This window comes from Gopherus flavomarginatus, chromosome 9, assembly GCF_025201925.1.
Source record: "Gopherus flavomarginatus isolate rGopFla2 chromosome 9, rGopFla2.mat.asm, whole genome shotgun sequence".
NCBI lineage: Eukaryota > Metazoa > Chordata > Testudines > Testudinidae > Gopherus > Gopherus flavomarginatus.
This window is the reverse complement of record NC_066625.1, coordinates 68583394-68610102: the sequence shown is the minus strand read 5'-3', so window position 1 is coordinate 68610102 and position 26709 is coordinate 68583394. Positions and strand designations below refer to the sequence as shown.

Sequence of the window (26709 nt, the reverse complement as noted above, 5' to 3'; positions counted from 1 at the left end):
GGAGATGATTTCTTCAGCGGCAGCCCCCTCTAAAACAGGGCTGGGAATCCAGCAAGCATAGAGTGGAGTTACAAGGTGGCTGGCCCCTTTAAGAGGAAATAGGACCTCAGCCCACCTGTGCCCAGATCAGCTCCCCTCCCCAGGTGGGTAATAATGAATGAGGCAATGAAGTCATGGGATTAACTCAGGCTAGACCTCAGTTTATGAGAGAGGAAGGGATGGATTCCTGGAGTAGCCACTAAGGAAGCCTGAATGGAAGCTGGTAACACTCTAGGTAGGAGGATTAGGTAGGACAGAAGCCTGGAAACCTGTAGCTGGTTTGAGGAAGCAGCTGCAGGGAGCAAGACTGATTCCTGCAAGGAGTAAAGGACCTGAACCCAACTTCAGGATGGAGGAGTAGGGACTTCTGACTCAATAGGAGAGAGAAACATGGAACTGGGGTTGGGACTCTGAGGGTCCTTTATTTAGTGAGGACTTATTAAGTTGTACCTCAGAAGGGGAATATTTTAATTACTGTTGGACTGTTATGGTGAGTTATTGATAAGCCCTGTGAGATAAGGGAAATTGAGGCAGTTGTGACATTCTATACCTTGGGGGAGAGTCCTGTAACCCCCATATTCCTCATTATATTTAATTGTGATCTTGCATATAAAACATTCCATGTGAGGTATCAGGGGAAAGGTTATGAACTGTTGAAACCCACTGTTCTATCAAAATATGCATATCTTTAGTGCATATAAAGTTATGAGAATTGTGTTCTATGGTTGTCACTAAAACATGCTGTAAATTGGGGAATCAGCCAGATATTAGCTCCCCAGAGGCAACAGGAAGGAAAGTAACCAATACTTGGGCACAGTGTCAAACAACACATTGTCCAGCAAAGGAGCTACAATTCAATGACTCACCTACATGAGGCCACACCAGGGGAATTGCTCAACCTTGCCTGGAGACTCAGCAATCCCCCCAGACGTGCCTGGACTTGTGCTCCCCAAGCACATTGGACTGAGGGTATAAAACAAACACAGTGGCCCCATGCTGGGCCTTTTTCCTTCACCCACCTACACTGTAAGCAACAAGGACACTCTGAAGACTCCAACTAGCAAAACATTTTGAGAGACAGCCCAGGCTGGAGAGAGTTCAGGGGGGCACAGCGGTCCCACAGTCCCAGGCTGCACCCCGGGGAACCCATCACAGCGGGGTGCTGCTGAGCCATGAGCAGATGCTTGAGAGACAGCCAACCCTGTAACAAGGCCTGGGCACATCAACCTCTCTCATAGCCTCATTCCCTTGAGAATCAGTATGATGCTAAAGAGTTTTCTGATCCTGCCAATGCCCTCCCACAGCTCTGTGCTCCTGGTTGGCATAGGGTCTTCCTGCCCCCGACAATGCATTCTCTTGGGAATGGGCTCCTGGTATCACATTGATTTTCTGGACTTGCCAGCCCTCTCTGCATTCCAAGGGATGGGCTTCCCATCTCCATGTTGTGTGGGGGCCAGCTGATAGTTCAGCATGGTAGAAGCAGAGACCCTCTTTGAAGAGGAATCCTATAGAATAACTTTACTATACTAAGTGACAACTGCAACTTCCCATGTCATGGGGGAAATGGATTGAAAGTCTGCTGCCAAATGCACAATTTGTTCTTAAGCCTTGCCACATTGTTTAAGATTCAAAAAGTAATTGAAAACTCATAGTTACCTACCCATTTTCAGTAGCACTAACCACATATGGTTGTTTCTCAAAGTCTCTTGCTTTCGCCAAGCATGTTACTGAAGCAGTATGACCAAAGAGAATTTCTTTAGATGAAATCTAGGAGAGCAATGCAGTTATTTCACTTAACTAAAACATCAGAGGTGTAGCTGTGTTAGTCTGGATCTGTAAAAAGCAACATGTTAGTCTATAAGGTGCTACAGAATTCTGTCACTTTTAACTAAAACAGTACTTTTTTGTATAAATCATCAAGTAATCCAAAATTAAGAAACATCTTCATTATTAATTTTATTACTGACTGGTAGACAGTACACATTGTATTCCTACATAAGGCCAGATTGTGCCCACCAGCGCCAAGGATGCATAAGCAGAGAAGTGTGTAAGCTGCATTTGCCTTTTGCACCCCTGCACACAGCAAGGCACAGCTGCAGACCCTGTGACCACGGTGGTATAAAGACTGCCTGTTTTGAGTGGCTTCTGGTGTGCAAGATGCTACAAAAGAGTCAGAGAATAGGACAGCCCCAGCTGTGCCACCCACTACACACCAGATAGCAGAAGTGGCTGAGCGCACTAGGGATCTGATCCAGCAAAGCACTTAAGCAATAGGCTTCACTAAATCCAAAAGGACCTATATTTTGATGGGGAAAAAAAAAGTATATTTTTCAATTAAGTTAGCTTAACTTATTGGAAAGCCCCATTAAGACGCCAGCAAACATGAGTTGAAGCCGAGTTAGCTTAACGTCATTGAAAAGTCCCGTTAAGATGCCAATTAACTCATTTGAGCTAACATGACTTAAAAAAAGGCATGCTCCCTCTGTATACCTGCAAGCTGTGGGAGGAAATCTGCCTTAAGTCCTACTGGCAAGGTGCAACTTTGCAACACTTCCCAACCTATGTTTGTTTCTAAATGGCATGCTTGAGCCCAAACGAAGAAGAAGCAAGACCATGCCTGAGAACACAGCAGAATCAAAGCCATACAAATGATGGGTTACAGTAAATAAACATACTTTTGCTAAGAAATTACATAACTGATATATTTTATACTTCAGCCCACTTGGTCCATCTTTCCTGAAACAGTTCATTTGTTACCTTGGGGAATGTAAGGCTTTCCATTTCTCTTAGTTCTTTTATTCCTATCAACAACATTTCTATAATGAGTATCTTCTCTGGAACTAGAGGACCACACTTTTCCACTGATTTTAAAGAACTCTCCAGAACAGGACCCATCATAATTATACAGATTTATTAACTGCCATCATCGGCTGTACTGGATCTCAAATTGTGGTCCATGGCTCACTAATTGTCCATGGAACACTCAATGAGGCCTGTAAAGAACTGGCTACTCCCATGAGATTTACATTTTATTTTCACATTTATTATGTTAGTTACTTCATTTTCTCCAACAAAAAGACCCCCCCACATTATCTTTTACACTAATCGCAACTGAGTTATATATAGTCTATTAATAATGAAAGGTGAAACTCTAGCCAAGTTATTTGACACACAACACCACAGTGGTCACAAACCTTTAATTCTGATGAGAGAGTCCAAAGACATATTTGCCCCTCTTGACTTCCTGTAACAATAGTCTGCTGGTCATCTGTAATCATTATGGCAGTGATGCTGTGAGAGGGTGCTCTTTTCCCCCACAGTGCCACAGCCGGCATTGAGGTCTTCATAGTGTACAAAACCTGAAAAAAAAAAAGAGGGTAAAATAGTTATATGTAACACAGGCTTGCACAACTCGTAAAGCGGCGAGGGCCATATTACTCCAAAGAAAACAGCTGAGGCCCAAACCCCCCCCGCCCTACCGACCCCCCCCAGCGCCGCCAAGCCCCCATCCGAAACACAGCACCCCCCCAGCACCAGCCACCCCGCAGAAACAAACCTTCCTTCCCCAGTGCTGCCCCACCGAAACAGCAGTATTGAACCTTGGTAATATGTTATAGTGGGCCCCTAAGGTAGAATAATTAAGGTAAAAAAAAAATGTCTTTTTGCTAGAAGTAGAATAAGATTTTCCCCCAACTTTGTAATCAATTGCCCTGTTGAATGAATGAGGTATGCCTGAGGAAGGCGTGGAAGGCAGCACCTCCAGACAGCTGCAACCCTTGGAGAGGGGATGGGAGCCAGACCAGATCAGTAGAACAGGTCAGCCACTGACTTCTCGTTCGCCTCCTCAGCCACCCCTCCCCCCCGGCTTGCCTCCTCAGCCCCCACCACTGCCCACCCACCTCTTCAGCCCCCCTCCCTCAACTGCCACTTGCCTACTCACTTGCCTATTCACCACCACCCCCAGGCCACACAGTGAATCCATGAGGGCCGCATGTTGTGCAGGCCTGATGTAACACAAAATATGAAAAATATAATCCCAAACATTTCAAAGGGGTGATCACATGATACTGCTCAAGGAGCCAGGTTTCAGAGTGGTAGCCATGTTAGTCTGTATCAGCAAAAACAACAAGGAGTCCTTGTGACACCTAGAAGCTTATGCCCAAATAAATGTTAGTCTCTAAGATGTTACAAGGACTCCTCCAAGCATATGATGAAGTGGGGTCTAGCCCACGAAAGCTTATGCCCAAATAAATTTGTTGGTCTCTAAGGTGTCACAAGGACTCCTCATTGTTTTTGTTCAAGGAGCATAAATTGAGATTTTGAGTCAGGTAACTGAACGATGACTGGTTGCTGTTGCAATTACACTACTAATTTCTCATTACTGCTACCTAGTTATAAAAGATTAATAATATTTTGGGAACAATATGGATTTAAGACCACTGCAATAAATACAATTAATTTAATTTAGATTAATATGATGACATTTTCAAAAATGAAAAGCATACTCAAGCCATGGTTGTCCAAGCAGCTTTCCCATAACCACTCTCTTGAGATTTTCTATATGGGGAGGGGTTGAGTTCCAGAACTGCACTTTAACTCCCTTTGTTTGGGTTTGGGTTTTTTGCCTTGTGCTGGCTCAACTTGCTGGCCTAATTCTTTCCTCGTGTAGCTTTCATGGGTCAAAAAGCTTGAGGAACAACCGCTATCTCATATTCACGTAATGACTTTTTCACCATACTTTTTGTTGTTCAGGTTACTGTGCTCTAAAAAAATGTCTAATGCAAGTCTGGAGTGCTCCCATTAATGTCAACTGCAAAACTCTCTTTGTCTTCAAAATAAATAATACAGAGATCTGAATATGGTTTGTTACATAGCCTAACTTGTCTAAAAAACACGGATCTTCAAATATTTCTCATTGTTATGATTCTTCAAGGTAGTAAATCTCTGCCCTACACGTATGTCTTCTCCTGGTCATATCATGTGAAATGATTGTTGAAAGAGGGAGCAAAGAAGTGCTTGAGTCCTGGATTTTGCACCTTTAAATGTAAGGGTTTTTTTGCACAGGAACACACGTTTTAACATTAAGTTGATTATCCTATCATTATTTGATTGCTCGTGCTAGAACCTTAAAAGGACACTGTAAACTACAGTTTTAGAATTTGACTTCTAAAACTTTATTTTTAATTCTCAGTGAACTTATATAAAATATTTTTTCTTATCCATTTTTTCCTTATCCACTAAGCAATCACTGAAGTTTTACTTTTTCTTTCATTTCTGCTACAAAGTAAACATCATATCAGCTTAACTAGGAATATTCTGTTAACAGCAAAGCAAGCAGGAGGAGTTCAGTGTTTCTGTACGTCCTATAAAAATGGTAGCTACTAATTTAACAATTTTAGAGTAGGTCAAATTTTGGATATGAGGATTTAAAAGTGTTCCTACTATCTAAATACAGTGGGACTTCTCCTCCTGGACCTTGCTCTTTGTGTTTTGCTTCCTTTTTATGATGATTTGCACTAGTTTGCACTCACTTTGTACAGTTATAAATGATTATATTGGCACAAGGAAGCGGAGAATCAGAACCAGTATTTTTACCTGGATATTTGATTTGATACTAAACAAGTCAAGAGTAACAAAAGTGTGTCAAAACCAGCTGAAATTGTAACACAAGTCTCTAGAATAGACTGGTAGTAAAGAGATTTACTGTATTTATACATTTTTTTCTTGTTGTGAACAGGCTGCTATGGATGAAGAACCATCCACAGTTTATTGCCAAACTATTGCAGAAGACAAAATATTACAATTAGAAAGGAAAGTAGGTTAAGTGTGAGATTTTATGAAGATATTTTGTACTTGTCTTTTTGTATTGTAGCCTCTCTAAGTATAAAAGATCCATAGTAGGCACAGAATTAATGTAATATTCTTTAGCAGTTTATTTTTCCTCTGCTGGTCTAAAGTCTCTTTGAGATCAAGTTCATCTGATTCATGAAACACAGAGCTATACAAGACATTCCATTTTGCATAACAGTTATCCTGTTAGAATGTGTTGCTTTTGTGAGTTTTTAGAAATACTGTGTACACATAAACACTTTGTCTGACAGCATTTAGCTTTATCAAAGCTATTTTGTTATGAGGATGCACCTAGAGCAAAATTTCTTGTATTTTATCAACAGATTTTTATCAGAGTATACCTGTTAAAGGTATCATCTGTTTCCACAAAGTCAAATACTGCCAGAGGCATATCTGGCTACATACAGCTTATCAGCACGTGTTAAATTCCACCAGCTCTGTCCACTCAAGCATGTCTGATTCTTGGTATTAACCCATAACCTGACTCTCAGTTAAGCTTCTTTGCAATGCTAAGAAGAGACTCAGGCCTTGGCTACACTCACACTTTACAGCGCTGCAACTGGGGTGTGAAAAAACACCACCCTGAGCGCTGCAAGATACAGCGCTGTAAAGCGTTAGTGTAATTAGGGCAGCAGCGCTGGGAGCGCGGCTCCCAGCGCTGCACGCTACACCCGTAAGGGATGCGGTTTACATGCAGCGCTGGGAGAGCTCTCTCCCAGCGCTGCCGCTCTGACTACACTCACACTTCAAAGCGCTGCCGTGGCAGCGCTCCCGCAGCGCTGCCGGGGCAGCGCTTTGAAATTCCAAATGTAGCCATACACTCAGCTTGGATCCATAATAAATACTTTAAACTTTGAACAAAAATGTACAAAGAATCAGGAAGAAACTAAATTTTAGTTGTTTGGGGAAGTGCGAGGTAGGAAGTATAATATGCACCTTAATATTGCAACAAGGTGCTGGCAAAACCCTGAAGTTCAAATATTCAGTGAAGAAATTCAAAATACTCATGTACCAACACCATGTTAGCAGATGCAGTTAACAGCAAATTAAAAATACAGAACATACGATAACAAGGTATTAAAAAGCTATACAAGTTTTCTATTATTCAAGACATTTGGGCCTGCTTCTTAGTTATACTAGGGCCCTCTTCTGCCACTCCTGCAGCATAAGAGGACTTACTGGGTATGGAAATGGACCTCTGAGAATATTACCTGAACATGGAGCCTCCTCAGCTAGTGCAGAGATACCAAAAGGGCTATGCACCAATCTGTCTTCCAGAACTAAGGCAGGTGGCAGGAACAGATGAAAGTGTGTAGGGAAGCAGGTCAGAGCCCACTGCACAGAAGCTATTCAGTTTCTCCTAGGCCTCACCAAGATCAATGAGAAGCAGAGTGTATGTCAGAGTAGCCCTGAGGCCAGCAAGTATGTGAAAGAGCCTGGAAATTCTGAAATGAGCCTGATGGAATGGCTGACAAATGCTACCTCCTAGGCCAGGACCAGACTCATAGACTTTAAGGTCAGAAGGGACCATTGTGATCATCTAGTCTGACCGCCCACACAAGCTTCCAGATGCAAAGACACCTTTACAATACTGTCCCAAGCACAAGAACAGATTACCTGAGAACTAGAGGCCATTATATAATTCTCAAGGATAAGAAGCTTAACCCTCCAAAGCTCTCTTGATGAGAAGTCTATGGATGCCAAGAAAAAAAATTGGTTCCTGACACTGCTCAGGTGAACCATTTCCTTCCCCCATCCAGCTCCCTGTCCACAGCCTAATAAACTCCTTCCTTTGTCCCTCCAATGGACCATCATGATTACACTGCCCTGACGTCTCCTCTCAAATGGTCATGTCGCCATCTTACACCAACCTACAAGCCAGAGCTTCCCCTCCTTGTCTTGCCTCCCTTGCTGGTTCCTGGTTCCAGGGAGGCCTTAGCAACAGTGTGTTCTACAGAAGTGCAACACAGAACATTATTAGCCTGAAAAAACTGTGTTATGAGTAAAGTACAGATCATGTAATTTAGAGAATTTCAGCAATTTTACTTTTGCATTTCTGGATCATTTGTACAGAATCTAAACTGTAATTAAAAACTGAAGGCTCCTCTTATGCAGGCTGAGCAAGACCACTGGAAGTTAGGGTAGGGCCTCTGAGGAACCAGACAGCAGGTGGGCCATGCTGTCCTGGTATGGATTTCAAATAGAAATCAATTCAGGACTGTCATAAACAGATAGCTAAGGGTTAATGTCTCTTACACCTGGAAAGAAGTAATCTGAAACACCTGACCAGAGGACCAATCAGGAAACAAGACTTTTTCAAATCTGGGTGGAGGGTTTTTTGTGTGTGAGTCCTTTGTTCTTGGGTCTTCTGCCTGCACTCTCTCGGCTATGAGAAGTGATTTCTGTTTCCTGCTTTCTAATCTTCTGTTTCCAAGTTGTAAGTACAATATAGTAAGGCAGTAAGGTTTCTATTGTTTTTCTTTTTGTATTTACATGTCTATAGTTGCTGGAGTGCTTTAAATTGTATTCTTTTTGAATAAGGCTGTTTATTCAATATTCTTTAAGCAAATGACCCTGTATTTGTCACCTTGATACAGAGAGACCATTTTTATGTATTTTTCTTTCTTTTTATATAAAGCTTTCTTTTAAGACCTGTTGGAGTTTTTCTTTAGTGGGGAACTCCAGGGAATTGAGTCTGCAGCTCACCAGGGAATTGGTGGGAGGAAGAAGTCAGGGGGAAAGCTGTGTGTGTTAGATTTACTAGCCTGACTTTGCATTCCCTCTGGGTGAGGGGGAAAGAGAGATTAACTCTCAGTACTTCTGTTTTCCAAGGCTTGGAACTGGGAGGGTGGAATCCCTCTGTTTAAATTCACGGAGCTTGCTTCTGTGTCTCTCTCCAGGAACACCTGGAGGGGGGAAGGGAAAAGGTTTATTTCCCTTTGTTGTGAGACTCAAGGGATTTGGGTCTTGGGGTCCCCCAGGGAAGGTTTTTGGGGGGACCAGAGTGCCCCAAAACACTCTAATTTTTTGGGTGATGGCAGCTTTACCAGGTCCAAGCTGGTAATTAAGCTTGGAGGTTTTCATGCTAACCCCCATATTTTGGACGCTAAGGTCCAAATCTGGGACTAAGGACTCCTTCTCCTGATTGTTTTCTCTTTATGAATGGGGAATACCCGCACAGGAGTGGTGGGAATGACCAGGAAGTCTCAACACTGAGCAAAGAGGAGAAGGCTGAGTCACACCATGTAGACTAGAGGTAGTTCCCACATGGGACTGGAGCTTACTTTCTCTGTAGAACCCCAGGATCCATAAGGTAAGCCAACCATAGCCCACCTCTTCCCTTACCCCTTTGGTCCCTGCCCTAAGGAAAGAATTTCTCGACAACAGACTTGCTAGGCAAGTCACACATCTCTGTGCTTCAGTTTTCTATTTCTAGAATTAGAATAACAGCACTCCCCTGGCTCAAAGGGGAGGTCTGAGGATAAATTTGTTAGTGTCCATGAGATGTTCAGATGCTAAGGAGAAAACCTAAAAACATGTAGTGAGATATGAAATGTAAAAGCTAAGCCTTTTGAAGTCAATAACAACTCCCCCCAGTTAACCTTTGTATTGAGTTTCCTCAAAGAAACACTCCTCTTTGGAATCTTTCAAAGAGCATTACTTCATTTAGTGATAAAGAATAAATGATCCTCCTAATTGTGAACATAGACATCAGAGCCCACCGTTTCTCATATGTATCATCCTCTGAATGACGGATCCCCATCTCCAGGAATTGCTGCCTCAACAAGTTGGTGAAATGAAAAATTGATTCTGACAGATGCCTCACTCAAAAGTTACAGGCCATCATACAACATGTGAATAAAAGTTCCTCAAGTAGAAATTTATATAGTGTATAAAAAACTTCAAAGAGAACTCTGCAGGTAATACCGTCAATCTACCATCTACCAGAAAAAAATCTTTGTGGCTCTACATTTGTAATTATTTTATCTTTGGTAGAACTTCATATTCTTGGATTACACATACACTTTAATTGTTAAAATATCTTAAGAAAGGCTTTCATATTAATAAATGCCAGATCTTTCAGAAACTAATTAATTGCAGTCAGCATCACCACAGGTGCAAAAACAAATTCATACTACAGATGTGTGATCAACAATAAAAGAATTGAGATGTGAAAGACTTACTGCTTTTATTAGGTCAACAATCAAACTATTTGAGGAAAGATGGGCTAAGTGGGTTGAACTGATTAAGAGCAACAGCAAGTTTGCTTCCTCTCAGGCTTGCAAAATTCTACTTACCCAGCGAGGCTAATATATTTTTGATAGGTGAGTAAAATATCATTAGTTTTTTTCATGAGCTTCCTCATCAAGGTAGTACATTTTAGGCACAGGCTGGTAAATTTTCATGACAGTTTTGTAAGACTGCTGTAACCAAGATCCTATTTTATTTCCATGTTTCTGTTCCCTTCTTTGGCTTTGTTTTCCTGACACCTGTGTTTTACCGCTTATGTTAAAAAAAAGCAATGGTCCTGTCAACAGTTTTGTTTATCTTTATAACATAAAATTAGTTACTTTCAAAAAATGTATATTTTGACCTGCAGCCTACAGTCCCAGAGTGCAGTACTCACACAACCCCCACAAGCTCCTTACACATTATAACAGTAACACACATCATCCTTAAGGGAATAAGTGTTGGTGGTAATTAACAGACTTTTCAAAGAATATAATATAATCATTTTCAGGGCTTTAAAATTCGATTCATTCACTGTCTGTAGCAAGTAAGAAATTCCCTGTGAGAGGCATCAAAAAATAAATAAATAAATAAATCTTGCCTTAACCATTATATAACTTGCCAAATGTAAACCAGCTGTAAAATATAGTGCTGTCTTTCTAAGTCTCCAGAAACATAGCTCCAATTCTGCTGCTGTGGCTGCTAATAGCTTTGCTGTTCATCTCAGTTGTCATTCAGAACCCTGTTTGCAGTCATGAAACTTAGAAGCATAGGTTAACTGCACTCTGCCACTGCTTGGGGAGTGGTGAGTGGGTGCGTGGACTTGTATGCAAGTGGGAGCAATGGAGGGGATAACAGAAATATGGTATTGACAGATATTTGATGGAGACGTGGAAGTAGAATAGAGATATAGAAGTTATAGGGGAGGAGGTAGGAAACACAATGTTGAAAAAGAGAAAGAAATAAGGAGTGAGCAAGAAAAGGACAAGAGGAAATGACAAGATAGGAAAAGAGAAAAGACGGTTACTCACCTTTGTAACTGTTGTTCTTCGAGATGTGTTGCTCATATCCATTCCAGTTAGGTGTGTGCGCCGCGCGTGCACATTCGTCGGAAAACTTTTACCCTAGCAACTCAGTGGGCCGGCAGGTCGCCCCCTAGAGTGGCGCCGTCATGGTGCTCGATATATACCCCTGCCAGCCCACCCGCTCCTCAGTTCCTTCTTGCCGGCTACTCCAACAGTGGGGAAGGAGGGCGGGTGTGGAATGGATATGAGCAACACATCTCAAAGAACAACAGTTACAAAGGTGAGTAACCGTCTTTTCTTCTTCGAGTGATTGCTCATATCCATTCCAGTTAGGTGAATCCCAAGCCTTACGTAGGCGGTGGGGTCAGAGTGAAATGTGGCAGAATGAAAACTGCTGAGCCAGAGGCTACAGCATCTCTTGACTGTTGAACCAGGGCATACTGCGAAGCAAAGGTATGGACCGAGGACCAATGGAGCTGCGTGACAGATCTTGTGGGTAGGAACACGAGCCAGCAAGGCGGCAGATGAAGCCTGAGCTCTGGTAGAATGCACAGTGATGTGGCTTGGGGAAATATGAGCCAAATCATAACAAGTGCGGATGTACGCTATCACCCAAGATGAGATCCTCTGAGAGGAAAACAAGCAAGCCTTCCCTTTGGTCTGCTACCGTGACAGAGCTGGGGCACCTTACGAAATGGTTCTGTCAGCGCAATATAAATGCGAGCACTCTACAGATGTCCAGGGAGTGCAATTTTTGCGCCCATTGCGTTGAGCTGTGGGTAACATGAAAGGCCGAAACCACCTTAGGGAGGAAAGCCGGGTGCGGTCATAACTGCACCTTGTCTTTGTGAAACCTAGTGTACGGCGGAACCACCGTAAGAGCTCTGAGCTCGGAGACTTGTCTGGCCGATGTAACAGCTACGAGGAAAGTTGTCGTCCAAGACAGGTATAGCAGAGGGCCGGTCGCGAACGGCTCGAATGGGGGAGACATAAGTCTGGTTAAAACTAGGTTGAGGTCCCAGGTTGGGGCTGGGCGGCGCACCCGAGGGTGCAAGCGCTCCAAGCCCTTGAGGGACCTCGAACCCATAGAGTGTGAGAACACGGAACATCCACCTTAGCCTGGCTGGAAGATAGAGATGGCTGCCGAGTGTACCCTCAGCGATGATACCGCCAGGTCCTGCCGCTGAAGGCCAGAGGCAGGCCAAATAGAGGGGATCGAGACCTCAGTAGGAGCAAGATCGAGCGTATTGCACCTGTAGAAGAAACGCTTCCACTCGGCCCGGTACGTTGACCAGGTGGAAGGCTTCCTGTCACCCCGGCTCAGTTACACAGCAGCCACACCATGAGGCGAAGAGGCTGCAGGTCCGGGTGACGAAGCCTGTCGTGGCCCTGAGTGATGAGGTCTGGGTGGGGTGGCAGGGTAATTGGGTCGGTTATTGACAGGCCGAGCAACGTGGTATATCCGTGCTGCCTGGACCACGCTGGAGTGATCATGATGATGCGCGCTCTGCCCCTGCGGAGTTTGAGTAGGACCTAATGAACCAGTGGGAACAGTGGGAAGGCATAAAGGAGTTGGCCTTTCCACGGCATCAGGAATGCATCCAAGATCGATCCCGAGGAGAGACCTTGGAAGGAGCAGAACATCTGGCATTTTCTGCTCTCGCGGTGAGCTAACAGGTCTATGTGAGGAAAAATCTCCACTTCTGGAAAGCAGAACACCTCACATGGGGCAGAGTGACCACTCGTAAGACAGGAAAGACCTGCTGAGTCAAAGTGCCAAGGCGTTCCGAACACCTGGGAGAAACGACGTCACCAGCTCCATCGAGTGGGCCATACAAAAGTCCCAGAAATGGATGGCCTCCTGACAAAAGGGGGGAGGACCATGTCCCTCCCTGGTTATTTATGAAGCACATGGCCGTTGTGTTGGCTGTAAACACCTAGATACCACGGCCTCGCAGCTGCCGCTGGAACCCCTGGCACGCCAGGTGGACTACTCTCATTTTTGGGGCATTGATGTGGAATGCCAGACCAAAGGCCTTAAGCTCGGAGGTGACCATGAGCACTCGAGCAGAGAGATGACGCGTCCGTCGTCAGGGGCAGTGAGGGCTGGGGCGGATGGAACCGCATCCCTGCCCACACCAGGGAGGGAGTTAGCCACCACTCTAGGGAGCCTAAGGTGCTCGAGGGAACGGTGACTACCATGACCATTGGCTTCCTGTCCGGGTGGTACGCCGAGGTGAGCCGGCCTTGGAGAGGATGGAGGCGGAGCTTAGCGTGTTTGGTTACAAACTTGCGGGCAGCCATGGACCCAGGAGACTGAGACAAGTGCGAGCCGAGGTCGTTGGGAAAGTCTGCGGACCTCGGATGATTGTTGCCATCGCCTAAAACCGCAGTTGTGATAAGCAGGCTCCGGCTAGGTCAGAGACCAGGATAGCCCCTAGGAAGTCCAACCTCTGCGTGGGAACCAGAGTGGATTGCTCTATAGTAATCATCAGGCCTAGACCTGTGAATAAGACCGTGACGATGCCCACGTGCTGAGTGGTTTGTGTCTCGGAGTCTCCTCGGATAAGCGAATCATCCAGATACGGAAAAACGCATATCCGACATCAGCGAAGGTAGGCGGCGACTATGGCCGTAAACCAGAAGTACTGACGGTTGGCTAGAAAGCGGAGGTATCTCCTGTGCGGAGGGAAGATGGCATTGCGAAAGTACGCATCCTTCATATCGAGGGCGGCATAGTAGCCCCCAGGAGGCAAGGATGGAATTATGGTTCCCAGGGATACCATGCGGAACTTCAACCTTATCCTAAACTGGTTGAGTCCGCGCAGGACTAGGAAGGTCTGAGACCTCTGTTCGAGTGGGGGACTAGGGCATAACGGGAGTAGACCCCCTTGCCCCTTTCGTCAGTCGGCGTCTGCACCTCTTGTACGAGGAATTGCTCGTGAGAGGGGTCCCTGAAGGGGGACAGGGCTGGAACAAATTAGAGGTGGTACCTATGCTCCACCGTGCGCAGGACCCAGCGATCTGAAATTAACTGGGGCCACGCCAGGAGAAAGCGGGATTGGGATCCCGGCCTGTGACTGGCACACCGCCCTCAGGCGCACCTTGGAAGGTTCGTCTTTGGTCCCAGTGGTAATTGCGAGGGACCTTGACCTTGGCTCTTTAGGGGTCCTGACGTTCGTCTGCGACCACCTTGGCCTCGCCGTTTGCCAAAGTCCTGTCTCTGGCTAGGCACAGAGTATGGTGGCTGGGGACAGAAAGGCCTGCGTTTGGTCGCTGGCATATGCATGCTGAGAGAGCGCATTAGGACCCTATTGTCCATCAGGCTTCGCAGCCTGGGGCTGTCTTTGCCGCGAAGAGGCCTTTACCAACAAAGGGTAAATCCTGAATGGCATACTGCAGCTCCGGCCGGAGGTTTGAAACCTGAAGCCATGAGATGCACCTCATGGCGACACCAAAGGCCAGAGTCCTGGCTGCTGAGTCTGCTGCGTCCAACGAGGCCTGGAGGGACGCTCTGGGTACCTTTTTCCCCCGTCCTCCAAGATGGCAGCGAACTCTTGGCGGGAGTTTTGAGGGAGAAACTCCATAAACTAAACTACCTTCACCCAGGTGCTATAATTATAGCAGCTAAGCAAGGCTTGTTGCTTTGCTACCCAGAGCTGCATGGCCTCTGCAGAGTACACCTGGCGGCCAAGTAGGTTCATTCGCCAAGCCTCCTTCGGTTTCGGGGCTGGCGCCCGCTGGCCATGCCAATACCTCTCCTTAACAGACTGAAAGACTAGTGAGCAGAGAGGAGAGCGGACAGACGAGTAGTCGTACCCCTTAGAGGGCCCCATACCTGGTCCTCTACCTCTGGGACCTCCTCCACCTCAGGTTGTCGTGGGGCGTATCAGAATCATGGTCCTGAGCATAAGCCGCGCTCCACTGTTCCAACGACCGACACGGGCGGTAAGAAGGAACTGAGGAGCGGGTGGGCCAGCAGGGGTATATATCGAGCACCATGACGGCGCCACTCTAGGGGGCGACCTGCCGGCCCACTGAGTTGCTAGGGTAAAAGTTTTCCGACGAATGTGCACGCGCGGCGCACACACCTAACTGGAATGGATATGAGCAATCACTCGAAGAAGAACCATGATAATAAAGAAAAAATGTTGTTTAAAAACAGAAAAAGACAAAAATTATAACAAAAGCAAGAGAGATGTATTAAATTACATTTTTAAGTTATTAAATAGGAAGTTGATTGACAATATATTGTCAAATATTGGCAATGTTTGTAATACCATAAACATTTAAGTTAGGGACGCATCCATCAGAAAAACTGAGGAGAAAGACCAGACTGTTTTAGGCAATCACAGGATGACTCTGAGCCATCAATGTTATGTGATCATGAAAAAAGGCGAATGCCATCCTTAGATGTATCTGGTGATGCATTTCCGGTAAAGATAGGGAACTATTAATGCCAGTGTATGAGATGCTGATAAAAACCCTAATGGAATACTGTGTACAATTCTAGTTACTCATGTTCAGGAAAGATGAATTCAAACTCGAACTGGTGCAAAGAAGGGCTAGCAGGATGATCAAGGGAATGGAGAGCCTATCTTATGAGAGGAGACTAGAATAGGCTGAGAGGGGTTATGATTGCTCTCTGTACACATATAAGGGCTGGGAACACACCTGGGAAGGAGAAGAGCTATTTAAACTAGAGAACAATGTTGATACAAAAACAAATGGGTATAACCTGGATATGAATAAATTCAAGTTAAAAACTAGAAAATTTTTAACCGTCAGAGGAGGGAGGTTCTGTAACAGCCTCCCTATAGAAGTAGTTGGGGCAAACAGCTTAGCTAGTTTTGTAATGGAGTTTGATAAGTTCATGAATGGGATTATATGAGAGGTTTGTCTGCATTAGCAGAGGCCTGGACTCAATGACCCAAGAGGTCTCTTCCAGTCCTATATTCCTATGTTATTAAATACAATACACAGTGGAGAGTGCACAACTGAATGGCTCCTTTAAGTGGAGGGGACATGGCCTAAGGGTGTATGAAAGCATAAGTATGTTTTCCTTGTTTAGTAAAGTCTAGTCATCAGGGTAGGGTGTGTTGGGTTAATTATTCCAACCCTGAACATATTGACCCCACATCCTCACTCCTAATGTTCCTCTATATTCCTGCCAGGACCCTAAGGATCTTACCTATATTATGCAGTTCTGCTTCAAAATGCCTCCTCCCTTCATATTCCTCCTTCAGGCCCAGCCTGGCTGCCACTATACTTCTATCTTAAAACTTAATGGGACTCCTCTTGGGATCTGTCAATGCTACTCCTTAATCGGCCAGAGGAGTCACTGTTGAGTGACATACAGCTCTCCCCTGGGATATGAATGTACTGCCTCTGCAGTCCAAAGGAGCAAGAGACTGGGACCCAGAATCAATACAACCCATTTTAACTAGCAAGAACCACCTAGTAATACCTTGTTTGTATTTCTTGAACGAGTGACACAAGAAACACTTATTTCATTCCGCACAGTCATTCACCACAATCAGAAGGAGCACAGTAAGGGCAACACCATCTCCCAGCTGCTGATTACATCAAAGGTTTGCAGCACAAATTCAATTTTATGATGTTAATCTCAGCCTGCCACTCAGAAATTTTCTCTGAGGGATATGATTTTTTGGTGGATTTCATTTTAAGAATGATTTTCTTCTTCTACAATCAATAAAGGTATGTTTTCATCAAAAGACTCTATCTTGGTAGAATTCAATTGGCCATTTCAAACCCTTTTGGTGACACAATATTAATTAAAATAGTTTATGTTAGACCTAAATTGGAAAATGGGGCAGTGAAAACAGCAGCTACTCAGAACATGTGTACTTAACACACTAGCATGGTGTACAGTAGAATAATCTTCACCTCTTTGAGGTGGTCATGTTATTTTATAAATTATCTCATTTTAAACTTACTGAAAAAAAGTAAATGCAAAATCAAAGTGTGTGCGAGACACAGTATAAATTCTGACCACCTTATCCCTAGACAATGAAGGCTTCACAGAAATTATTATCCTCTTAGCTAAACATTTATACAGCCATCAAACTTGTATTTTTTGTAAGCTAATAAAAGAGACTTGCTGATTTTAATGAGAATTTTCAGGGATTCTGTATTTTACTCATTTATTTATGGAACTACAAACTATATGGTCATGGAACCACAAACATAAATTATTTTCTATCAAGTTATTTACTATGTCCATCATTGTTGCAACAGCATGAAGTAGCTACAGAAAATTGAATATTCTTTTCTAGTAAAGTAGTGTAAATTCTCACAGGGGTATGAACTTTTGGTAATTCTTAAATGAGTAATGTCATGGAAGCCTTCATGTATGGGACTCCATACAAGTTATTTATGTGCTGAAATAGCTTGCTGAAAAACTTTAATCAGGCTTTGCAAAATCCATTCAACAGTGACAATAGGAAATCTTCTCTGATGAGCCAGGCCCATCTCTTCCTGCAGAATGAAAACATTGATTCTTTAAGAAGGCCCACTCACATTAACTACAACTGGATCCAGATTTCATACTAATTTGATACCCATTGTACTTGTAAAGATGACTTTCTGAATGTTAACTGTTCCTAATGTGAACAGAGCTGTCTGTCTGAGTCTGTAGACAAGCAGCTCCACTGAATCTGCTGCTTATTATATCTGTTGTGTCGGCAGACCCTTGCACCCATGCAAAGCCCCATTCACTTCAGTGAGTCTATGTATGGACAAACGGATCTGCCAATATGGAGATGATTGCAGGATGAGGGCCACTGTTTGTAAAGTGCTGTGGAAAGACAAACACTATTGAAGTGCTCAGTATTACTATTATTACCCAAGCCATGTCAGCCCATGGACTGAAGCATGGAGTCATGTTTAATCTATGTTATCTTTGGTAGAATTTCATTTTAATGAGGAATCCTGGGATTCTAAAATGCATTAACCACAATTAAGCCTGCAAATCATGTCTGCAATTAGGTTGTTTTAAAGTGAAAAGGCAGCAAAGAGTCCTGTGGCACCTTATACACTAAGGCCACGTCTACACTACAGCATAAAATCGAAATTATTAAAACCGGTTTTATAAAACTGGTTTTATAAAATCGATTTTACCCGTCCACACTAGGGCACATTAATTCGGTGGTGTGCGTCCATGGTCCTAGGCTACCATCGATTTCCGGAGCGGTGCACTCTGGGTAGCTCAGTAAAAGAATGAGACCAATAACTTCGATTTCCGTCCACACTAACCCTAAATCGATATAGTAATATCGATTTTAGGGTTACTCCTCTCGTTGGGGAGGAGTACAGAAATCGATTTTAAGAGCCCTTAAAATCGATTTAAAGTGCCTTGTAGTGTGGACGGGTACAGCGTTAAATCGATTTAATGCTGTTTAAATCGATTTAACGCTGTAGTGTGGACCAGGCCTAACAGACGTATTGGAGCATGAGCTTTCATGGGTGAATACCCATGACATGCATCCAACGAAGTGGGTATTCACCCACGAAAGCTCATGCTCCAATACATCTGTTAGTCTATAAGGTGCCACAGGACTCTTTGCTGCTTTTACAGATCCAGACTAACATGGCTACCCCTTTGATACTTAAAGTGAAAAGAAAGTCTTAGAATCCAACTAGAAGTCAAGAAGAAGTGGAGAATCTGAGAAAATAAAACTCCACAAAGTCTCATGAACAAATTGACAAACAGTGCACAGCCAACTATGCTTTAAGGTAGTCAGAGTTTTTCTCCCTTAGATGACCTTGGACTTATTTAGCATAAAAACCTGCTGATCAAATAGGTGATGTTTTGGGTTCTGCTACACAATACCCAGTAATGTTGAAACAATAAACAAAACTGGAATCAATTACAGAAAGGAAACAAAACAAATAAGCATTTTCCATAGCTATTCTATGGCCTCTAATTAGTGGTATAATCACCTCCGATTAGTAATGTAATTAATGTATCTTACTGAAGCTTTGCAACCCCAAAATTCCCCTTATATTTTCATTTTGCTATTCATCCACCTTTGTGTATCTTCTGCAATATTAAATAGATGACTTCCCTGTACTATTCTTTGTTATATGGCATACAACTGTTTAGTGTAAACATTTACCAGTGAGTTACACATACTTTGAAAACTATTTGTAAGCAGCTCCGATACAAAGAAACTCTGTTTAGAGTGAGGTAGAAAGAAAGTTCAAAATTGATTCAATGCACTGAATGTGCAGATTGCACTACTGGTTACAGTGAGCACCTGCTTATAGTGAAGGTGTTGTGTCAAGGGAAAAAAAACTTCACTAGAAAGGCCTACTAGTGTAATTGAATATGCTCATATTAACTAGAAAACTTTTCAGGCAGAAGTAATACACTACAATGAATGTCTGTGCTATTAAAGTTCCTAAATATCACATTGGTAGCAAATTGACATGTCAAAACTTAACAAAATGGTTATAAATGCTCTGTTACTATTGCTAACACTGGTTAAAAAAGTATCCTGACAGCACTGATGAATCAATGCAGTAACACCACAAGAGTTCACGCTGATCAGAGTAAATCTCATAGAGCAAACTCTCAATAAGAGCAACACAGAACCAGACCAGTTTAAAGGGGAATGGGAATCAACAATCAGCTATTTCAAATTGAATAGCATAGGATTATAACATGAAAATAATAAAATGGTAGTACTGTACAATACTTTCAAACCTGTGTGTACAAAGTTCATTTACCTAAATATAAAAGTCCTCATTTGGATCGGAGAAGAGATTTTTCAAAGTAGTCTAGTGGATTTAGACACTTATCCTCCACTAAAATTAATAGAAGATATGAATCTAAATCCCCTACATCCCAATCTAGATGTCTAACTTCAGGCATCCAAATCTAAATATTACAAAATGATATAAATTATGGTATTTACCCTACGTTCACGTAGGTCTAAATCCTGAGGTCCTTACTCAGTTTTTACAGTCTTTACTTTGACAAAACTCCCAGTGACTGCCATGAGGTTTTGCTCAAGTGAGGACTGAGTAAAAAAGTGCATAATGCAATCAAGATCTGCACCTTAGAAAATCTGATTTATATAGCAGATTAAAGATCTAAAAACGTGCTGCAAATCATAATGATCAGAGATATCAAGAGCAAAGCTCTTCTTATCCACACAGAGGTAGAAAAAAGAACAACCCACCAAACAAACAAAAACAAAATAATAGCACAAAAAAATCTCATACTTACCAGAAACTCAGGGTACTTTCCTACCCTCCCAAAAATGCTTTGGGAAGCAAAAGCCTGTGATATGCCCCTAATAATGAGATATGTAATTATTATTATTCTCATTATTAGTGCCTAACTGCGGAGAGGACGCAGCTAGGGATCTAGGCACTGTATAAATACATCTCTACCCCAATGCAATGCTGTACTCGGGAGCCAAAAAATCTTACCGCGTTATAGGTGAAACTGGGTTATATCCAACTTAATTTCATTAGCTGGAGCACGCAGCCCCGCCCCCCCGGGGAGTGCTGCTTTACCGCTTTATATCCGAATTTGTGTTATATCAGGTCGCATTATATCGGGGTAGAGATGTATATATAAAAAGACAGTCCCTGCTCAAAGCCAAAGCACTTTCAGCCTCAGTAAAACGTCCTCTTATTGAGATCTATGCAACCCCCCCCCCCCATAAAATATTCACAGATTTCCTAGATGTCTTACAGTTCTGAACTTGGGAGGCAGGGACTAAAACAAACAAACTTTAGTCAGAAGATGGTCCCCCCCGTCTCTAACCCTGTCGGTCTGGCACAGTGTGCAGAGCTGGCAAGAACTGAGCCCCCCAGGCCCCAGAGCGCCCTGTCCCGCTAGCGGCGCAGGCTCTTGCTGCTGGAGGCAGAGGCTCGCGGGTCCCCAAAGCGGCTTGAACACGTAGCAGCTTCGGAATCTCCCTGGAGGAGACACCGCGCGCGCGCAAGCGGAGCGGCTCCCAGCTCGGATGCTGCGGGCAGCCCACGGGCACAGCGAGCCTTACCTGCGGCGGCTCCCCGGGCCCAAGGCGGGGCGCGGGAACCCAGGAGGAGGGGACGGGGCGCGGAAGAAGAAAGTGCAGCGACGTTTTATGCCGGCCCTGGAGCGGCTGCACCCTGGCCTGACCCCGCCTTGGCTGCGGACCGGCCGCCGCCGGCCTCCTGCGCTAGAGGTGGCCCCGGAGCGGCAGGAACTTGCTGTCCCTGCTCCCGACCGGCCGCAGAGGCCAAGCCCAGCCAAGGCCCGGGACTTGGGTAGCAAACCCGCCCCGGGTGGAGCCTGGGGCTGCACACAGGCTCCCTCCCACACACTGAGCCGCAGGAGCAGAGAGCGGGCTCCCCCCGGCAGGGCCGGCAGCCAGCGAGGTGTGCCCAGGGCAGGCCTGCTAGGTAAGGGCTTCCCGCCTCTCCCAGGCACACCCCCGCCTTGCTGCAGCGTCTGCGGGAGACTTGGGCTTTGTGTGCAGTGGAGGTAGCCCTGTGGGCCCAGGCTATTAGAGAGACAAGGTGAGTAGGGTTGTCAATGCTGGTTGGAGGTATTCCTGCAGATTTCATCACAGGACATAACTTTTAATTGAATATTAATCTTTAATTCCTGGAGACTCCAGGGCAGTGGTGTCAGCAACCCTAAGGGCACCTCTTCAATAGCAATGTTAAAAGCGCTGCTGTGGCAGCTTGTGTGGTCGCCGCGCAGCGGTGTATAAAAAAACCACCTGCAGGAGGGGAATAACTACCAGCGCTGAGCGTGGCTGTCTGCACTGGCACTTTACAGCACTGAAAGGTCCAGTGCTCAGGAGGGTGTGTTTTCACACCCCGAGCCAGAAAGTTGCAGCGCTGGAAAGTGCTAGTGCAGACAAGTCTTAAGTGAGGTAACTTCGGTTGGTGAGAGAGACGAGCTTTCACAGCCACAGAACAATTCAAGTCCCGGGAAAATACTCCCAGTGCCACAGCTAAATGGGAGTTGGAACAGATAGTTTAGCATAAGCAGTTAGCACATAGTCTAAGGGACCATTCGAGGCTGAGTGGCTCACTAACACCTCTGCAGTTGTTGGACAAAAAGAAGGGGTGTGATAAATGGAGGGGGGGAGCTCCCTTTTATGGACACCCACCTAGCCAGTTAGCTATAAAATTCTTCTTAGGCCTTGGCTACACTCACACTTTACAGCGCTGCAACTGGGGTGTGAAAAAACATCCCCCTGAGCGCTGCAAGATACAGCGCTGTAAAGCGTCAGTGTAATCAGGGCAGCAGCGCTGGGAGCGCGGCTCCCAGCGCTGCACGCTACACCCGTAAGGGATGTGGTTTACATGCAGCGCTGGGAGAGCTCTCTCCCAGCGCTGCTGCTCTGACTACACTCACACTTCAAAGCGCTGCCGCGGCAGCGCTCCCGCAGCGCTGCCGGGGCAGCGCTTTGAAATTCCAGATGTAGCCATACCCTTAGTAGCTGTTGTCTACTTGCTTTACCTATAAAGGATTAAAAAGTCCATAGGGAGTAGGCACCTGACCAAAGAGCCAATGGGAAGGCTAGAACTTTTTTAAATTGGGAAAAAACTTCCCCTTTGTGTTGTTCTCCCAGAGAGACAGGGGAGAGCAGCTATGCTGTAAGACAGAGATCCGCAACCTTTGGCATGTGGCCAGCACATCCCTCGGCGTGTGTTGCTTCCCGCAGTCCCCGTTGGCCTGAAACAGTGAACCACGGCCAGTGGGAGCTGCAGTCGGCCAAACCTGCAAATGCTGCAGGTAAACAAACTGGCCCGGCCTCTCAGCGGATTTCCCTGATGGGCCATGTGCCAAAAGTTGCCAATCCCTGCTGTAAGAGCTTGGGCCAGGTATGAAAAATCATCAGATCATACCTAGAAACTACTCGTTTGAAACCCCAGATATGTAAGTAGATCAGGAAATGTCTAGGAAGACACTATTAGGTTTATCTCTTCTATTACTTTATTGCTTATGGATTCCTCTCTGCTAACCCCAGGTGCTTTTGTTTTTGCTTGTAACCTTTAAGCTTGACCTCAAGAAAGCTATTCTTCCCTCTTAATTTTTGTATTTTCTCTTTTTAAATCTAGCAATAGCCTAAGTTTCCAGATGTATTTTCTTTCTTTTTGTTTTTAATAAAATGTACCTTTTTTAAGAACAGGATTGAATTTTTGTGTCCTAAGAGGTTTGTGCACTTGTTATTTAATTAGCTGGTGTCAACAGCTGATTTCCTTTGTTTTCTTTCTCAGCTGTTCCTCGGAGGGGAGGCGTGAAAGGGCTTGAGGGTACCCCACAGGAAGGAATTCCCAAGTGCTCCCTCCTGTGTTCTCAAAGGGATTTTGCACTTGGATGGTTGCAGCATCTACCCATCCAGGATCAGAGAAAAGCTGTAACCTTGCATCCGACGAAGTGGGTATTCACCCACGAAAGCTCATGCTCCAAAACGTCTGTTAGTCTATAACGTGCCACAGGATTCTTTGCTGCTTTTACAGATCCAGACTAACACGGCTACCCCTGTGATACCTGTAATCTTGGGAGTTTAATACAAGCCTGGAGTGGCCAGTATTAATTTTTAGAATCCTTGCGGGCTCCAACCTTCTACGCTCGAAGTGCCAGAGTAGGGAATCAGCCTTGACAGGGGATCACTGGGTTACAGAGCATTGTAATAAACCATACAACCATCACTGTCTGACCTAGCAGTCTTTCTTCTCAAAGGAAACCTGCACAACACTTTCAAAAGATGAGCCTGGGAGCTTAAATTTATAACTTTGCTAGACACTAAAAATCACAGACTGAACAGAGATACTGGATTTATGCCTTATTAAAACAATCTGTAACCCACTAACCCCCTTCTTTTGTTCTAGGACTGCAGAGGTGATAACGGGCCAATTCACCTTGAATGGTCCCTTAGAATGTGTGCTAACTACTTGTGCTAAACAATCTGTTACACCTTTTATTTAGTTGTGAGGCTCAGAGTAACCCCCAGACCTGAAGAAGAGCTCTGTAGAACCTCAAAAGCTTGTCTCTCTCTCTCCAACAGAAGTTAGTCCAATAAAAGCTATTACCTCACCCACCTTGTCTCTGTAATAGTGCTTTGGGCAGCTGGAGTGAGGCTTGTGTAAGTGAATGTAAAGTTCTGCAGCATAGACAGGACTAGCACTTTCCCCAATGGGCAGGCTCAGGTGCAGAGAAGTTAAGACCAACATTTCCAAACATGGATACCTTAGGGCTTGTCTACATTGGCACTTAACAGCGCTGCAACTTTCTCACTCAGGGGTGTGAAAAAAGTGCCAGTGTAGACAGTGCAACAGTGCTGGGAGCTTCACTCTCAGCCCTGAGAGCTATTTCCATCCTGGAGGTGTTTTTTTTATAGCCGCGACTACACAGCCACGTTAAAACGCTGCCACACAGCACTTCCGCAGCAGGGCTTTAACGTTGCTAGTGAAGACATGCCCTAAGGTTCAGCTCCTAAATAATGTAGCTTGATTTTCACAGGTGTAGGTGTTGGCCACCCTTTGAAATCAATGGGGGCTGTTGAATTTCAACACCTTCAAAAATCAAGCTGCATATGTGACTGCTTAAATATTAATTTAGGTGTTTAACTGATGCACCTAACAGTCAAAACTTTTGGTTTAGGTGAATAGCCCAGGATCATACAGCAATGGCAAAGCATGGAATAGAAACCAAGTCCTGATTCGCTATCACCTGTTCTAATAACCAGTGTGCATCTTCCTCCCGTCAGATTTCCCTTATACGAATTGTCATAGGGCATGGCTACACTTGCAGATGTAGAGTGCTTTGAGTTAAACCAGCCTTGTAGAGTGCAGTAGGGAAAGCGCTGCAATCTGTTCACACTGACAGCTGCAAGCGCACGGGTGTGGCCACACTTGTGGCACTTGCAGCGGCATTGGGAGCGGTGCATTATGGGCAGCTATCCCACAGAGCACCTCTACCCATTCTGGCGCTGTGGCAAGGGGGTGGGGGTGCAGGGCATTCTGGGTCCTGTCCCAACGCCCCGTGATGCATTGCTTTGCATCCCAGAAGTCCCTCTGCTTCCGTCTACATTTGGTGCCATCTTTCAACAATTTTTGTGTTGCGCGCTATGTCTTCCCTTTTCGGTCTGCAGGAATGGAGCCTGAACTGCTGAGAACATGCTGACAAGTCTTGCCAGTATGTCACATTTGGCAGTCAAGTTACTCCTTAAGATCCAAACTGACAGTGAGGACTCTGACGATGATATCGACTCAAGTAAGGCATATGACATGAGACTGCGTGTGGCATTCACAGACATGCTCACCACCGTGGAACACTGCTTTTGGGCTCTGGAAACAAGCACTGAGTGGTGGGATCACATCGTCCTGCAAGTCTGGGATGACGAGCAGTGGCTGCAGAACTTTCGGATGAGAAAAGATATTTTCATGGGACTGTGTGAGGAGCTCGCCCCCATCCTGCGGTAAGCTGCCCTGACAGTGGAGAAACGGATGGCTATTGCAATCTGGAAGCTGGCAACTCCAGAGAGCTACTGATAGGTCACTAACCAGTTTGGAGTGGGAAAGTCTACCGTTGGAATTGTGTTGATTCAAGTTTCCAGGGCCATTAATTGCATCCTGCTCAGAAGAACCATGACTCTGGGTAACGTGCATGACATTGTGGCTGGCTTTGCACAAATGGATTTCCCTAACTGCGGAGGGACGATAGATGGGACTCATATTCCAATTCTGACACCAGCCCACCTAGCCTCCGAGTACGTTAATCTGAAAGGGTATTTCTCTATGGTTCTCCAGGCACTTGTGGATCACCATGGGCGTTTCACTGACATTAACTCAGTCTGGCCCGGAAAGGTGCATGATGAACGCGTCTTTCGGAACACTGGCCTGTTCAGGAAGCTGCAAGCTGGGACTTTTTTCCCAGACCAGAAGATCACCGTAGGGGAAGTTGAAATGTTCATTTTGATCCTTGGAGACCCTGCTTACCCTTTAATGCCATGGCTCATGAAACCCTGCACAGGGAGCCTTGACAGCAGCAAGGAGTGGTTCAACAACAGGCTGAGCTGGTGCAGAATAACTGTGGAGTGTGCTTTTGGCTGTTTAAAGGGCCACAGGTGCTCTCTATATGGGAAGCTGGACTTGGCCGATGACAGCATCCCACCAGTTATATGCACGTGCTGTGCCCTCCATAACATTTGTGAAGGGAAGGATGAAAGATTCACTCAGGCATGGAACTTGGAGATTCAACACCTGGAGGCTGAATTTGAACAACCAAAGAGCAGGGCTGTTAGAGGGACCCAGCACGGGGCTGCAAGGATTAGGGATGCCTTGAGGGAGCAATTTGAAGTTGAAAGCCACCAGTAATATTTGGTCCCTGCATGGGAGTGAAGTGCAGTGTTTGCTATGCTGACTTGCAGTGCCTGTTGCTTTTCTGGGCTAAGGTATCTTTTACTTTATGCAATAATAAAGAATGATTTCAAAGCCCAAAAATCCATTTATCGAAAACAAAATTCATTTATTGAAAAGAAACACAACTGCTTGGGAAACAGAAAGAGCAGGGGGATGGGGTGGG

At 44.9% G+C, this 26709-nt stretch overlaps 2 protein-coding genes across 2 annotated transcripts in view; both read right to left on the bottom strand.

Moving 5' to 3' along the window:
- WDR72 (WD repeat domain 72) overlaps positions 1–21288 on the bottom strand; it is a 192109-nt gene extending 170821 nt beyond the window's left edge. Inside the window, exons 1-3 of the mRNA XM_050968656.1 lie at positions 21182–21288; positions 3234–3398; positions 1700–1806 (exon numbers count right to left, since the gene is read on the bottom strand). Coding sequence (XP_050824613.1) covers positions 1700–1806; positions 3234–3386 — 260 coding nt within the window. The 5' untranslated portion in view covers positions 3387–3398; positions 21182–21288. The remainder of the gene's footprint in view (positions 1–1699; positions 1807–3233; positions 3399–21181) is intronic.
- Positions 1–26709, bottom strand: part of RSL24D1 (ribosomal L24 domain containing 1) — a 922223-nt gene that overhangs the window by 55224 nt on the left and 840290 nt on the right. The window lies entirely within an intron of this gene.